The following is a 15,202-nucleotide window of genomic DNA, read 5'->3' as shown; positions in this document are numbered from 1 at the left end:
TTATATAAAAAGCTCTGAATCAACCAATTTTAGATTTCGAAGAGACAAGACTTAAATTGGCAATAAATTAGAAACCCCAGAAAGGGAGAAAAGGGAATGGTCAAATTCAGACATGCAAACAGAGCTGCCAAGCCAAGGAATATACATATTAAAAGTTTGAATTGGCATTGAAAGGAATGATCATATAACTTTTTTCAAATGAGCATCCTAACACAAAGAGCCCACCTGAGGGGGATTTTAAACTGCCTCATGGGGAAATATCCCATGAACTGAACTTGATTTACTTTGACAAGATACCTGGTATCTTAGTCTTAGCTGACTGCTGACCTGTACTGCAGTCAAAGCCTAGAACTAATGTCTCATAGACCATTGCAACTACGTAGAAGAACATACTATTTCTCCCCAGAAAGTTTAAATAAAATGGATAGGAACTGGATTAGAAGTCAGCCAGACTTTAGGTAGCGCTAAGACCTCCACTAGTTGAATAGCTAGAGTTTCTTCCAAAAACTTTGCCACAAGTGGCAAAGAATCCTGTTAAAACCATCCTAGTTCCCAGACTGTCCCACGATAACAGTTTTGTAGATACATTCAGATCGACCTTGACTATTGGGGTTTTGTTCATTGTTTCCACATAAACCAAGGTAACAATTTTACATAGACAATCTAAATAGTACATGCTATTATGCTCGCAGTTTTTGTATCCAGCATATGGGAAATACAAAGTACATCCAATTATTATACAATGTTGTATGGTACATATATAGGTGGCATAGCAAATAGGAAAAGAAAAACAGTATGTAGTGTATATCACTAAAGTGGATACTATTACTCTATGTATTTTAATACATTATAGCTAAATATTTTAAAATAAAACCACTGTTCTATCACATTAGATAATTCATTTCAATAGTTTTTTGAGGCCTTAGATTTATTAAACCAGATCAGTACATAGGTTTTATAAATTTCTGATGTGAAATTAGTTTGGGCAATATAAATAGGGAGAAGCACTAACAAATTGTTCATCCTAAATTAACACACTGCAACCAATGAAGGAATCAAACAGTTCCATTTTGCTATACCTGGAATATAGAGTTTGTTAAACCTGGTAGAGTCCTCTGACAATCCCACAGAAAACCTTTGCTGGATTACTGCTTTGTAGAGGCAGTACTCCTCATTTTGTTATGGTAATGGCTATCTGCTCTGCAGATTCAGCCTGGAATACCTATCTGAAATAGAGAAAATAATTTCTTAGCAGTCACATTTGACATCTAGGTTTTCTGTGGAACAATTATTTGATTATTCTTTTTCTCCTAGTTAAAGATGGTAAGCTGATTAATGAAATGCCACCAACAGTAATTAGCTAAAATGGCATTAGATGCAAAATAAAGAATCTGAATGGAAAAAAAAAAAAAGACCTGCATCTAAACTGAGTTCTAATCAATCTTAGAAAAAAAAAAAAATTATAAGCAATCAGCTTTGAAGAATAAGTGCATTATTTGGCTACCTAAATTATAGACTTCATTAGCTAACAATGTATAAAAATATGGTAGCAACTGAGGTCTGTTCAGATAGATCAAAGCAAATTAATAAAACTGAAGCAGCGTCTCACAAGTTGAGGTTTAACTTGAGACGGTCACTTGTATGTGTCCTATATGCAACTTTATAGCACGGTTTGCATACAGAAGAAAGGGGCCAAATTTAGAGGTTATTAAGCAATTATGAAGCTCTCTAGGTACTCTAGCAATCTTTCACTTCTCCAAGGATTATATTTCTCTTTATGCCTTAATGCCCGAGCCATGAAATTCTGATTTTCCATTTGTTGCTGAGCTGAAATGCTTAACAAAGCAGTGGTCTCTGAGTTCATATCCCACCAGTGTATGTCTCGACTTGCTTCTGTGCTCTCAGTACAACAAAGTTGAGTCTGGCCAACCAGGAGAATGTCAGGGAAATCTGTGCTTTAACTCCAGAACCCAGAGAAGACTGAAGATAAAATTACGTGCTTTTACAAGCCAGCCTGGAGGCTGCTATGCTTCAAGCACAGGCTGTTTTAAGTCATCTTTAAGTTAACTCCACTTCAGCCTTGAATATCCCAGGAAACGAGCTTTGAAGTTAGAAGGCTTTGAAAAGCTGTCTGGTATGCTCTAAAATGAGTAGAATAAATAGCCTGTGATCTGAGGTTTTGGGAGCCTAAATTGCATGCTTCAAAGAATGCAGGATTAGTCCCATTTCACAAAATACTGTTTTCTGAAGGACTTTTACACCTGTCAAGAGATTGAGTTTGTCAGTCTTAATAATTTTAAGATTATTAGGTAGATCATAGGTAACAATAAATAAACCCACCAGTTATGTATCTTTTGGAGTGTTATAAAAGCAGGAAGGTAAAATTGAAACCTAAGGAAACTCAGAAACTTAAGAAATTAAGCAAATTTGAAACATTGTGTAAAATAATTCAAAGTAGATTGATGCATCAGTGCTTTATAGCTGTAAAAGTACAAATGCAGAATTAGAGGTTTTACTGCATTGCTTTATCATTATCCCCAGTTAGAGCTTATGTTAATTGGTACATACAAAGAGCATGTAACAAATTGCAGTAAACCAGTACCAGGTGTACAGAAAAGTAAGACCTTGATCCGCACTCAGTTGTGTATGGGGATTTTACTCACAATTACAACAGATAAATGAGACATTTTAATGATTTATAATTGACATTTTAGATTGGAGTGTGGCATCTGCAGCTGTGTAATAGTAATGGTTACGTCTGCTGTAAATTTGGCTTTCTCCCTGTTTCACTTCAGAGTCTTGGTCTCTGATCGTCTACATCGCATTGTAATGATAGTTGACTCCAACTACAGCACCGCTAACAAGTTAATTCACTCCAAATGCTGGATGAGGCAGTTTCAGACTGTACCAAGTTTGTCCTATCAGCTCTAGATAATTCTTCAAGACTTTGCAGACATATACTCACAAACATATGCATGTAAATACAAAGACCGAAATATACAATGAACATTAATTATTCTCCGCCAATTTAAATTGCATAGAGTAACTTGTCTCCTGATCTGGTAGCATCAACAAATGGGACCTTTTACAAGGACTTTTGAACTGTTAGTTACTGCGTTGCTCATGAAAGGGATAGGAAGAGCCTCAAAGTTTTCATAGCTGTTTAAATACACAAATCTAACCTTACATCTTTATGAAAAGAGTGAAAATGCAGAGTGTAGCCAAAAGTGACATCTCTGGAGAATAAGCATTTTTAAACGTTTAACTGAGTAGTACACATCTACCATTATGGTGAAACAGAATTAAGTGATATGAAAATACTTTATCCTTCATACCATCCATTATCTCATCTGTCCTCTGGCTTATGTGATGGATAAAATAATTCGAACTGAAATCCAAACAGTAAGACTAGATCTGGAAAAAGGCACAGCGAAGAGTAAGAAGGATGGTCCTTGGGGGTGTCTTTGCAGTAGGTGTTATGGATGCTAAAAGCTTAATGGACTCAAAAAGATATGGGCCAAGTCCATTGAGAGCCATTAAATATGATACCTCCTTTGGTATGGTATGTCCCTCACCCACAGGCAGTGGGAGTCTTGCAAGGCTATTTGCTGAGGATTTGAGTTATGATATCTCCTAGATTTCCTGGTGTTACTTTAGCATAATTCAGAGGCTTTTATTGTTAGTTGCAACTTCAATGTATCTGGAATTTGGGTCTTCATAACTCCTTATTCTGCTCTTTGGGTGAGAAGTCAGCATTAATCCTTTCAACTGAAAATACCTTATTTCTGAGGATGACGATTTTCCTGTGCTCATATATTAACAAAGCTCTGCCTCAATTTTTCATCAGAAGGCAAATTGACTCCTTTAATCTTTCTGTAATTGAAAGTTATGGAAAATGCCACTTGACATGCATGAAATGAGTAGCTAAGTTTTCCAAAAGGAAAGGACTTTTTATACTTTCATCTCTGGTATTAATGCAATCAGAAATATCACTTCATGAATAGAAATTACAATGCATTACTTGAATAGAGTTTAATTGTCTCTAGAATTAAATGGTAAAATTCTTGAGTAGATGCAGTTTCAGGCTGTTGCTTTTAGGAAGTCAGTCTTAGATTAGTGCCAAGGTGTTCTGCTAGATTAAGGGTTCCTGAATTAGGAATGCTTTTGAACTAGTTCAGCATCTGCCCAAACCAAAACATTTCTTCTAGTACTGGTTAGCTGCAGTTTCCAATTTTTAAATCACAGGGCATTAGTCCTAGGTAGATTAGTCTAAAACATTGGGCTTACAATCAAACTGAATAAATGAGAAGGAATTTTTTCATATGTTATGCATTTTAAAGTGAATGAAGGAAATGCAAATCACAGTTGCCTATGCTAATAGGGCCTTTGTGACAGAGCATGGAAATTTCAGCTTTGCTCCTGGGTTCCTAAGTTAGCACAATGCTTGGCTGCTTGAATATGTTCTCTTTGTGAGCAAAAAGAGTGTATCAAGTTGGATTGCAGTGATTCCCAGAGCTCTTTTTTTCTCAAAGTAAAATTGCAAATATTAATCTTTCAGGTTTTTCGAAAAGATTTACAGCAGGAAAATGTTGGCATCAACACCAGATGAATTTATGCCTTCACTCTGAAATCTGGTGACTTGCAAACAACTATTTGCCAATGATACAGTTCAGTTAGATGTAAAATGCATTCATGTGTATTTGAGATTTATTCAAAACGTTCACTCTTAATCAGCTATCATTAGAAGAACACTTTGCATGTATCATATGAATCATTTCTATGAAGGAAACTTAATTCTAAAGCAATAAAATAATTATGAATATGCATTTTAAAAAACTGTTGAGTAAATTTTATTCCTAAACCTCAAGACCTGATGCCTGCAATTGAAAGAAGATGCACAGGGCAGCATACACTGGGACATAGCAGAAATTCAGTCTGGGCAATAAGATCTTTTACTAAATACCTGAGTGTCTTCATTGTTAAGACTTCTTCAATGTAGGAGACTTCCAGAGAGGGAATGGGCATGGATGATAAAAAAACAAACAAACAAACAAAAAAAAAAACCAAACAAAAAAACCCAAACAAAAAACCAAAATCAAACCACAATTGATCTCCTTAGCATAGGCACCTGACATGGTAAGTATTGCTAAAAGTATATTAGTACAGGAGACTAAGTATAAGTAGGTCAGTATAATGGCACTATTATGAAAGACTTTATTTTCCATATGAATATGCTGTTACAGAATTGGACTATGGAAACTTGGGATCTTTTAAAATTCGAGGTAATGATCCCAGCCTTTCTGAATGACTATAACCCTTCTCCATTTTAATTTCTCCAAAATATACTTTTATTGAAATTAAAAGGAAAAATTTCAATTACTGAAGAATTATAAAAGATGATACCTAGAGAGATTATTTTAAAGGATGCATGAAGAAGTTGTGTAAAATAATCTTCTTTGGTTACTTAGGACGTTTGTTTATTTTAGTTAGCATAAAGTGGTATTATTACAGAACACCACCGAAGAAAAGTGCCTGTGGGCCTTAACCTGCAAAGACTTAATGCGTGTGCTTTTATCTAACCATCCCTAGGGCCACATTGCAGAAACTGAGATTATGATACATTTTTAAAAGATAGAGGGAAAAATAAAATAAGTAGTACAGTTTGAAAAATGATGGTTCCCATGTTTAGTGTGTCTATTCCGACAGAGATGTTAAGGATGACAGGAGTCAAACTTGACTATCAATAGAGCTCAAAGCCTAATCACGAATTTCAGATATGACAAACACAACAGCATTCACAGAAGAGGAAAAAGGTTTGCCCAAAGATTGTTCTACAATACCATATCCAGTCTCGAATGCTCATGCAGTTTTTATTATCTGCTGAATTTTGATGGCTAAAAAGCATCTTAAGAAGAATCTAATGCAAACTTGTCAGCATAAACAAAAAAGCCAGAATAATTCCTTTCCCAGAAGAGACATTTCCAAGAAGTTCCAAGTCAGAATTATTTTTGTAACTTATCAAAATGTCTTTTTGCACCTGAATGCTACACACAAAAACAATTTCCCTGTGTTTTAAAATATCTTTTTTTCTGAATAGGCCTTTTTAGATTTCCATGGGTAAGTTTCTTAAGTCCCTCTGCTGATATGTATAATGAGCTCGCTAAGAACAGACAGTGGAAAAGGTCTTTATAGAAAAGCTTGTGTGACTCTATAAAAAGTGTACTTAAAGCCCAGTTACTTCAACCTTACTTTAAAAAAAAAAAAAAGCAACTTTTAAAACATCATTTAACCTTAATCTTGATATAATTTTTGTTCAGAAGTGTTTGTGGGATATTTCCCTGTTTCCACTATGTTTCTAAAATTGGATTTCAGTTTTTTATTTTCCTAAAATTGTGTTCATGTTGTTAAACAAGTTCATTCTCATTTATTTCTTTATGAATTAATGTAAAATGTCTGACTGCATCCAACTGTAGTATTTCGGGAAAAAAATAGTGAAATTCCATGTTACAGAAAATAATAATATTGCTTGTACTGTTGAGATACGTATTACTGTTTCTTTTCTCAAAGGATCATTCATATAGCTAGGATATATATGAGCTAAAAATCCTAATACTTCAATATACTTTGTAAGCATAATTTTAATTAGTGAGATCTGAAATTTAGTTCATTTTAGGTATTAAAGAACGGAACTGTTGCAGTGCTCCGTTTGTTTGATAATATTTTTGATGTGAATACAATGTTCACTCAGTATTTTGTTTTAGAGTATGTATTAGAAATGCAAAGTGAGTGTGTCCAGTGCCTTCTTTCTTGTTTTGTTCTCCTTTGAATACTGAAGGAATGCATAGAATACTATCTCACCTGAATGATTAAATTCTCTTTTTCTCTGACTCTTCGTTGCTATTACTATAGTGATCTACTCTATAAGATCATCTTATTTCTTGCAGATGAATGATGCTATGGGATTTGAATTGCCATGGGTGTATTTTGTCAGTCTCGTCATCTTTGGGTCATTTTTCGTACTAAATCTTGTTCTTGGTGTATTGAGCGGGTAAGCATACACCTTTTTCATCATGAAGGCAGAGTCCTGAATTCAGTTGCCATGAACACACAGGTTATCTTATACAGGTGAGGCTTCAGTTGTGATGACATCTTTTAATAAAGCTGTATTCCTTCCTCCTCTAATTAGAAACAAACAGTTTTCTGTAGCTATCATATAAATAACATGCAAATACCAAAATCGGAGCTTAGACATACCAGTATATATTCTTCATGTCCATACTTGTGGCAAAATTATTAAAAGGGCTAATAATTTTCCTGCACTTATTTAAAGCTTATTTTAATTCATCTTGTAAGGCATCACATCTACAACATAATTTGGGTAAGTAAAGAAATTAAACAAATGTTCATTGATTTATTATTTTTTTAAAGAATTGAGTAAGTTATAAACTTTAAGTGTTGAAACCTACGTGATCTGGCAGCTGCAAAAAGGACTCTGCTGTTTAATGAATGACTGAATCATAACTTATTTCCTTACATTTTACAGGTAAATGATGCAATAGGATGTGAATGGCCATGGATCTATTTTGTTAGTCTTATCATCCTTGGCTCATTTTTCGTACTTAACCTGGTTCTTGGTGTACTTAGTGGGTAAGCAGTTGAGTTAACATTGTGTATGCTACTGCTACTTGTAAGATGGCCTCTGCATTTACTCAAGCTTCTCAGTGATGGCTTTTTTGCATGCACATGAGACTCTCATGTCATCCTACTAGTGTTTGCTCTTTTGACTGAATTGTGTGATTCTAGTGCCTTTATCTGTCTGACATCATGTTCACCATGCTTGCCAAAAATACTCATTAAATGAAGCACTAATTTCCTTATCCTATAATATCTTATCAGCGGGGAGAAACATTATTTTGCACACAGAGATGGGTGGTGCACCTATATGAATATTCTCCCCTATATTTGTAAACAAGTGTCCTTTTCTGAAAGTCCAACTGTTGCTTTTGCTCAAATACCCATAAAGTAATGGAAGTGTGATTTGTGTTTACCAGTCACATTGCAAATTATTTTTAATGGGTGCTTCAAGATCTGTCTTACAGAAAAAGTATGACTAGGCCACCTCGAGACAAAGCGTTTAGCGCTTCCTGCATTGTAGAGCTGAGTCCTGCTCTTGACAACCTGCACCAGTGAGCTGATATGTTTATCGATAATCAAGTGTCCATTTAATATACTTGTCGGTGGGAGGTTGTCACAGCTTTTTGTTGGTTTCTGTACTCCAGACTCCAGCCAAGAACTAAAGTGGTGTCAGTTTTAGCTGTACAATGGGGTTTAAAACTGTAGTTTATGGCAATAGTTTGCAAGGTTTTCCTCCTGCAAAGCTCGCTTACTGAGGTTACAGCTCCACTCCTTTTGCCATTTCCTGGTTTCTAAGACGCTTGAGCTTGGGAAAGATGGTAAAGATATTTTCTGGTTAATAAATAAAAGATCCTGCTAGCATTTAAATACTAAAAGAAAATTATTATAATTTTATGATTAAAAGCTAATACATACAACAAACGGTATTGTTCTGGCAATCTTAGGCAAGCTGGGAGTCTTTGTGAGCCAACATGAAAATTTGTCTTGTGTAGAAAGCAACCTGAACACCGTAGCTGAAGGTGTCATCAGACTGCTGATTGTACGCTTTAGATTTAAAAGGAATTATAATGCATTGTTACATTCCTGGAAATCAGGCAATGAAACAAAATTTCCAGTTGCTGATATGATAACTATGTTAAAAGAGTGGTTTTATCTGAAAAGAATTTTTACGTGTCTTTTAAAATCATGTCATTTAGATTATGGTTGCGCACAGGAAACAAGGGAAAGCATAGTTTTACCTTACTGTAAGAATCCCTTTACAAAGCAGATGTTTAAAAGGAAAGAGAGAGTGCTAAAAACATTCCTGATTTTTAGACTTAATCCCTTCCTTCCAAGACCTACCCAGTAAAGTCTGATTTTTACAGTCGTATTGGCTTTGTTTTATTCAGGGACAAATGTGTAAATTGTTGCAAAACTAAGGGCCTAGCTTTCACCTCACAGGCACACTGGACAAACAAAATAAGGAGAAGGGCAGATAAATGAGGGTAGTTGTGGTGTAATTTATTTCTTCTTTTGATACTGTTACTCAGCGTTGCCGTGTGACTAGACTTCCCACTGAAGTCATTAGAGGATTATGTTTTCCAAGTTCCTTTCCCTGGCCCTTAAGAAGGTCACAAGCAGCAATTAGTTTTCTTCCTGTTGTGTGAAGGTGTCCTGTGGTAACATTTAACTAAATATTCCCCTTTTGCATGACTTGAATTGTTAATGGTTTCAGATTTTTATGTTTTTAAAGATGTGGGGAAAGTTATGCTGGATTCAGTGGTTTTTTGCACATGTTCATTTCTTCTACTGAAGCCTTGGAAATATAGAGAGACCCTCACAGCTAAGCTTTATGTTTGATTCAATACATTTAAAATACTTTATAAAGTTTGCAACATTATGATACATATCATATTGGTTGGAATATGGAGTTGTTCTTTAGCTGCTGTTAGAATACAGGGGAAGAGGTGTCCCCTTGTCCTTGGGTTCCATTCTGCAGACAAGAAATCACCCCTGATTTCTAGGTATTGCTTGATCTCTAGAGCTCTAACGCTTTTCAGAACCCTTACTGGCTTGCCTTCAATTTCCAGTGAACAGAAATAGCACTGTCAAGTATGATGTGAACTCTCCTTAAATTCAGAAATTCAGTCATTCCCAAATTTATTTTCTGCCATAGTGTCACCTAACTGCAGTGTCCCTTGAGTGCTCGGGGTGCTTGATGAATTGTTTGAATTCATGTGTGCCCTAAGTATGTGAACGAGCCTTCCTAAGTCTCCAGTTTTTTGTTTTCTGTGCTTGAGAAAATGATACTAGTGAATTGAGACATGTGATATATAAATATCACCAATGATTGACATTGAGAGCAGAAGGAGAAAGGAAGAGAAAATATTCCTAAAAGATACCTATCATACCAAACTAATGTTTGGTATGTAAGTGAACAAAACCACCTGGCATACTTGCTTGAAATTCTCACAAGGGCCAGTGTGGAATACTGTTACACTGATTTATTTTGATCACTAAATGCCATTTGTGTATCAATAATAAATATTTTTCACATTTTCTATTTAGACCTATCTGTCTAAACTTTACAGGAAAAATATGATGTAAAATCCTATGTTTGTATTCTTTAGTAGAAAGCTAATATTTTTCTTTCTGAGACAGGCATTGAATATCTAACACATGCATTCTTTGTTTTTGATTTAAGAGTTATTAGCTTTTGAGTTTTATGTTCTTGAAACCATAGCATGAAACTTGGTTTATGATAAATCTACAAAGGTAAATTTACTAAACCAATCAAACTTCAAGAATGCAAAAATTATGCCAATTTACTTGAAAAGCATGGCTTTGCATACAGATTTTGGAAGTGGAATCTGAATGCCTAATACACCTTTTCTGTATGAAAGTGTTACTTCCTGTAATATCAGGTTATGCTGCGTACATTTAAATCTGTTTGCTGTTTTGATCTGTTTGCAGTTTTAAAATATCCATTCATCCTCTCTGCACTCCTTTGTTACTCTGTACCATCTGCCCCTTTGTATTTCTGTAATGCCTCTCTGCACTGCATGCTTGATGTATTTAGACACTGTACAAATGGATATGAATGATGATTTGGGAGATCTTTTGTTTTACATCTAGCTGGTTCTGAAGGTGAGTATTTCCTGGTGATCCATGTCAGTTTTGCCTGCTGAAGGTGACATTCTTAAAAATAGAGTTTGTATTTTTGATAGCAGATGTGTAAATTAATAGAAATTGTGTGTGGAATCTGCATGTGGCAAATATTCTAATTTCTGCATGGAAGCTGACTGTGGAGATTTTTTTTCTAAATATTCCCTTGAATAACAACGATGGAGTGAATTCATAGGCTTGAGGTAATTCAGCTTTTTCAAAATACTCTATTTTTTACTGTGTATTAGATGCTAGTACTATTATTCACATTATTCTCAAAGTGTTATTTTCAGCAGTTAGAAGAGGCCTAGCTGAGAAGCAAAGGTACTGAACAAAATTGGTTCTGTTTTACCTCAAACCAGGACATTGTATCTGGGCTTTAGATTGCCAGGGACGTCAAGGGCAATAAGAAAAGCTTCTGTAGGTATGTTGGTGACAAAAGGAAGACTAGGGAAGATGTGGACCCTCTCCAGAAGGAAAAGGGAGACCTGGTCACCTGGGATATGGAGAAATTTGAGGTACTCAACAACTTTTTTGCCTCGGTCTTCACTGGCAAGTGCTCTAGCCACACCGCCCAAGTCACAGAAGGCAAAGGCAGGGACTGGGAGAATGAGGAACTTTCCACTGTAGGAGAATACCAGGTTTGAGAACATCTAAAGAACCTGGAAGTGCTCAAGTCCATGGCACCTAATGAGATTCATATGTGGGTCCCGACGGAACTGGCAGATGAAGTTGCTAAGCCACTGTCCATCATATTTGAGAAGCTGTCGCAGTCAGGTGAAGTTCCCGCTGACTGGAAAAGGGGGAACATAAGCCCTATTTTTAAAAAGGGAAATAAGGAAGACCTGGAGAACTACAGGCTGGTCAGTCTTACCTCTGTGCCTGGCAAGCTCATGGAGCAGATCCTCCTGGGAACTCTGCTAAGGCACATAGAAAACAAGGAGGTGGTTGGTGACGGCTGTCATGGCTTCACTAAAGGCAAGTCATGTCTGACAAATTTGGTGGCCTTCTATGACAGCTTTACAGTGTTGGTGGATAAGGGGAGAGCAACAGATGTCATCTACCTGGACTTGTGCAAAGCGTTTGACACTGTTCCATACAGCATCCTTGTCTCTAAATTGGAGAGACATGGATTTGAGGGTTGGACCACTTGATGGATAAGGAATTGTCTGGATGGTCACACTTAAAGAGTTGTGGTCAATGGCTTGATGTCCAAGTGGCGACCAGTGATGAGTGCTGTTCCTCAGGGGTCAGTACTGGGATCAGTGCTGTTCAACATCTTTGTTGGCGACATGGACAGCGGGATGGAATGCCCCCTCAGCAAGTTCGCTGACAACACCAAGCTGTGTAGTGCGGTTGACATGCTGGAGGGAAGGGATGCCGTCCAGAGGGACCTGGACGCGATTGAGAGATGGGCCCATGAGAACCTCGTGAAGTTCAACAAGGCCAAGTGCAAGGTCTTGCATGTGTCAGAGCAATCCCAAGCACAAATACAGGCTGGGCAGAGAATTGATTGAGAATAGCCCTGAGGAGTAAGACTTGGGACTGTTGGTTGATGAGAAGCTCAACATGACCCGGCCATGTACATTCACAGCCCAGAAAGCCAATGGCATCCTGGGATGCATCAGAAGAAACGTGGCCAGCAGGTCAAGGGAGGTGATTCTCCCCTTCTGCTCTGCTCTGGTGAGACTGGGGAGGCCTTATAGTGGCCTTCCAGTATCTGAAGCAGGCTTACAAGAAAGCTGGAGAGGGACTTTTTACAAGGGCATGTAGTCGCAGGATGAGGGGTAATGGCGTCAAACTGGAAGAGGGGAGATTTAGATTAGATATTAGGAAGAAATTTTTCACTGAGGGTGGTGAGACACCAGAACAGGTTGCCCAGGGAAGTTGTGGTTGCCCTGTCGCCAGAAGTGTTCAAGGCCAGGCCGGATGGGACTTTGAGTGACGTGGTCTAGTGAAAGGTGTCCCTGCCCATGGCAGGAGGGTTGGAACTAGATGATCTTTAAGGTCCCTTCCAACCTAAACCATTCTGATTTTATACTCTGAGGGTGGTAAGACACTGGCACAGGTTGCCCATGGAAGTTGTGGATGCCCCATCCCTCAAAATGTTCAAGGCCAGCTTGGATGGGGCTCTGAGCAACCTAGTCTAGTCCCTGCCCATGGCAGGGGAGTTGGAACTCGGTGATCTTTAAGGTCCCTTCTACCTCTAACCATTCTATGATTCAATGAAAGGCCTCTAAAATTGGCCTAAGATCTATTACTGGAAAATGCTTTAGAAATGGCTCTAGAGACAACTATAGCTGTGGCTCTAGGAAAGGACTATAGTGATGGCTCTTGGTCCAACTTCCACAGAGGGCTGGCTCTGGCCAGAGAACAGAATTGACAAACAGCTTCTCCCTAAACATATTAGAAAAACTGGCTCTAGATCCAGGTCTGGAAATGTATCTGGAAATGTGTTTGGTGGTGGGGTTTAAAATGTGCATGTTGGTAATTTCTTTCAGCAGAGTGAATTTCTTAGGAATCTAACTGGACACCTGGAACTCTCAGTTGATCTTTCACAATAAGACTGCATTTTTTAATTCTTTCAATATTTGGAAATACAGAGCAAAATTCTTGCAGCTCTGGAAAGCTGCCATAGATGTATTGAGATATCGTTGCATTTTCATTACCTTGGGCTGGTCTGCATTTGCTCATTCCCATTACGAATTTAAAGTTGTATGTGGCTCTGAATAATTGTTTTAGAGTCTAGAAATCGCAGGGTGATCATGACGTGATCACGCTCTATTTTGGTTGCTGTCTTTTGAGCCAGTAGCAAGGAGTGGGTTCAGTCTGCAATAGATACTAGAGCACCTTGTTTTCCTTTGTTATTCCTCTGGTTACGGTGCAAGGATTAGGCCATGCATCTTTGGGGCAACTTCACACAGAAATTACCACTGAGGAGCTGCCCAGCAATTCTAGCTCTCTGAAGGGTGGTGAACTGCTTCAGGGGTCTGCTTTTACATGTAGCTTTGGTTACACACAGCGTGTGTAATAGGCATAGACTGGAGCTGTGTTCTCCAAAGTCATGAAATACTAGACACGGAAATTGGGAGCTGAGGACAGGCCTCCTTCAAATATTCCAGGGTAAAAGACCAGAACATATCATGACTATTGGTGCAAGAGACAGTGAACTGAAGTTGGAAAGTTAAGTTCGAAATTATAAAGTTAAGGTTATTAGAAAGTTAACAAATAAAGCTAAACCTTAAAAAAGGGAGTTGAGATACTCATCCACCCTGTGAAAGTACCTTTAAAAGTGCATTGAAAATTAAAATAAATGTGCCAGTAATTCAGCATGCATTAAACTGTTTCACTATGAACAGAGAAAATAATAAATAAGTTATGAAGTTTTATAATTTATTAAGAGGCATGGCTTTTAATGATGTATGATAATCTATTCCTCAAGATAGTCCTTATCATTAGGGGATGGTTTCCGCTGATGGCATTTTCTGCTCAAGGCATTAGTATTTCTTTGGGTAGCCATGGGAACAAATAAGACCTTACAAACACACTTTAATAAATCTCTCTAAGTTGAATTTATTGCCTTGCCTAAAGGACACCAAAGCATAAGCTTTGACATGTCCTTACATATATCCTCCTACATGCAAGTCTTCCAGGTTACTAAGAGAATCTTAATTTTTTTCCATTTCTTTCCCACAGTATTATTTGCAATGTATGTACATAATGATTCTAAAAGCTAAGGGTATGTACTCATCCATGCTAATCTCACAGCAATGTCTGTCAATTAATGTCATATAAAATATGTTGGCACAGATAAACTTATACACTTCGGAACTGTTGTCCACAGTATATCTGGAAAAAATCATAGAAAGAGACATTTGAATAATGATGTACCAAATAGAAAATGGCAGTGAAGTGTCTTTCAGCAAAAGGGAAATGAACTGTTTTTGACAGTGTTCCTTTTTTTTAATTTTCACAGTAGAAGGAAGGCTTAGTAAAAATAAATAAATAAGAGTTGTGGATAAAAATTTCACTCTTACATAGATAAACAGGATATATATTCAAAAAAGAGGAGAGGGACTTCAGCTCTAGGTCTCAGCAGGTTATGAGCTAAAGCAGATTGTTTTGATTACTGTGTGGCTGGTAAAAATAAAACTCAAACACAAAGAGATTCGAAACAAGGAAATATTATCCTTGATTGATCAATTGAATATACCAACAATAAATAAACAGCAGATTCTTTCAGCTCTATACAGCAGTAACTCTAACCAACTGCTTTAGACAGAGACCGCGAAAGTCAATGGGAGTAGTTCTGTACTCTTGAATAAGAGCTTGAAGGGAACTGAGTTTGTTTCAGTCCTGTTTGAACTTATCACACCAAGACTTCTTAGGGATTAGTCCTGTGAGGTGTGTGCTGATGAGCTGC

The 15,202-nt window shown here is 37.2% G+C and overlaps 1 protein-coding gene across 1 annotated transcript in view; it reads left to right on the top strand.

Moving 5' to 3' along the window:
- CACNA1D (calcium channel, voltage-dependent, L type, alpha 1D subunit) overlaps positions 1 to 15,202 on the top strand; it is a 199,321-nt gene that overhangs the window by 82,991 nt on the left and 101,128 nt on the right. Inside the window, 1 exon segment of the mRNA XM_009880937.1 lies at positions 7,544 to 7,647. Within this exon segment, the coding sequence (XP_009879239.1) occupies positions 7,544 to 7,647 (104 nt within the window).

Source organism: Charadrius vociferus, unplaced genomic scaffold (genome assembly GCF_000708025.1).
Source record: "Charadrius vociferus isolate BGI_N301 unplaced genomic scaffold, ASM70802v2 scaffold63, whole genome shotgun sequence".
NCBI classification, from domain to species: Eukaryota; Metazoa; Chordata; class Aves; order Charadriiformes; family Charadriidae; genus Charadrius; species Charadrius vociferus.
The sequence above is the reverse complement of the archived record's forward strand: the minus strand, read 5'-3'. Positions and strand labels throughout refer to the sequence as shown.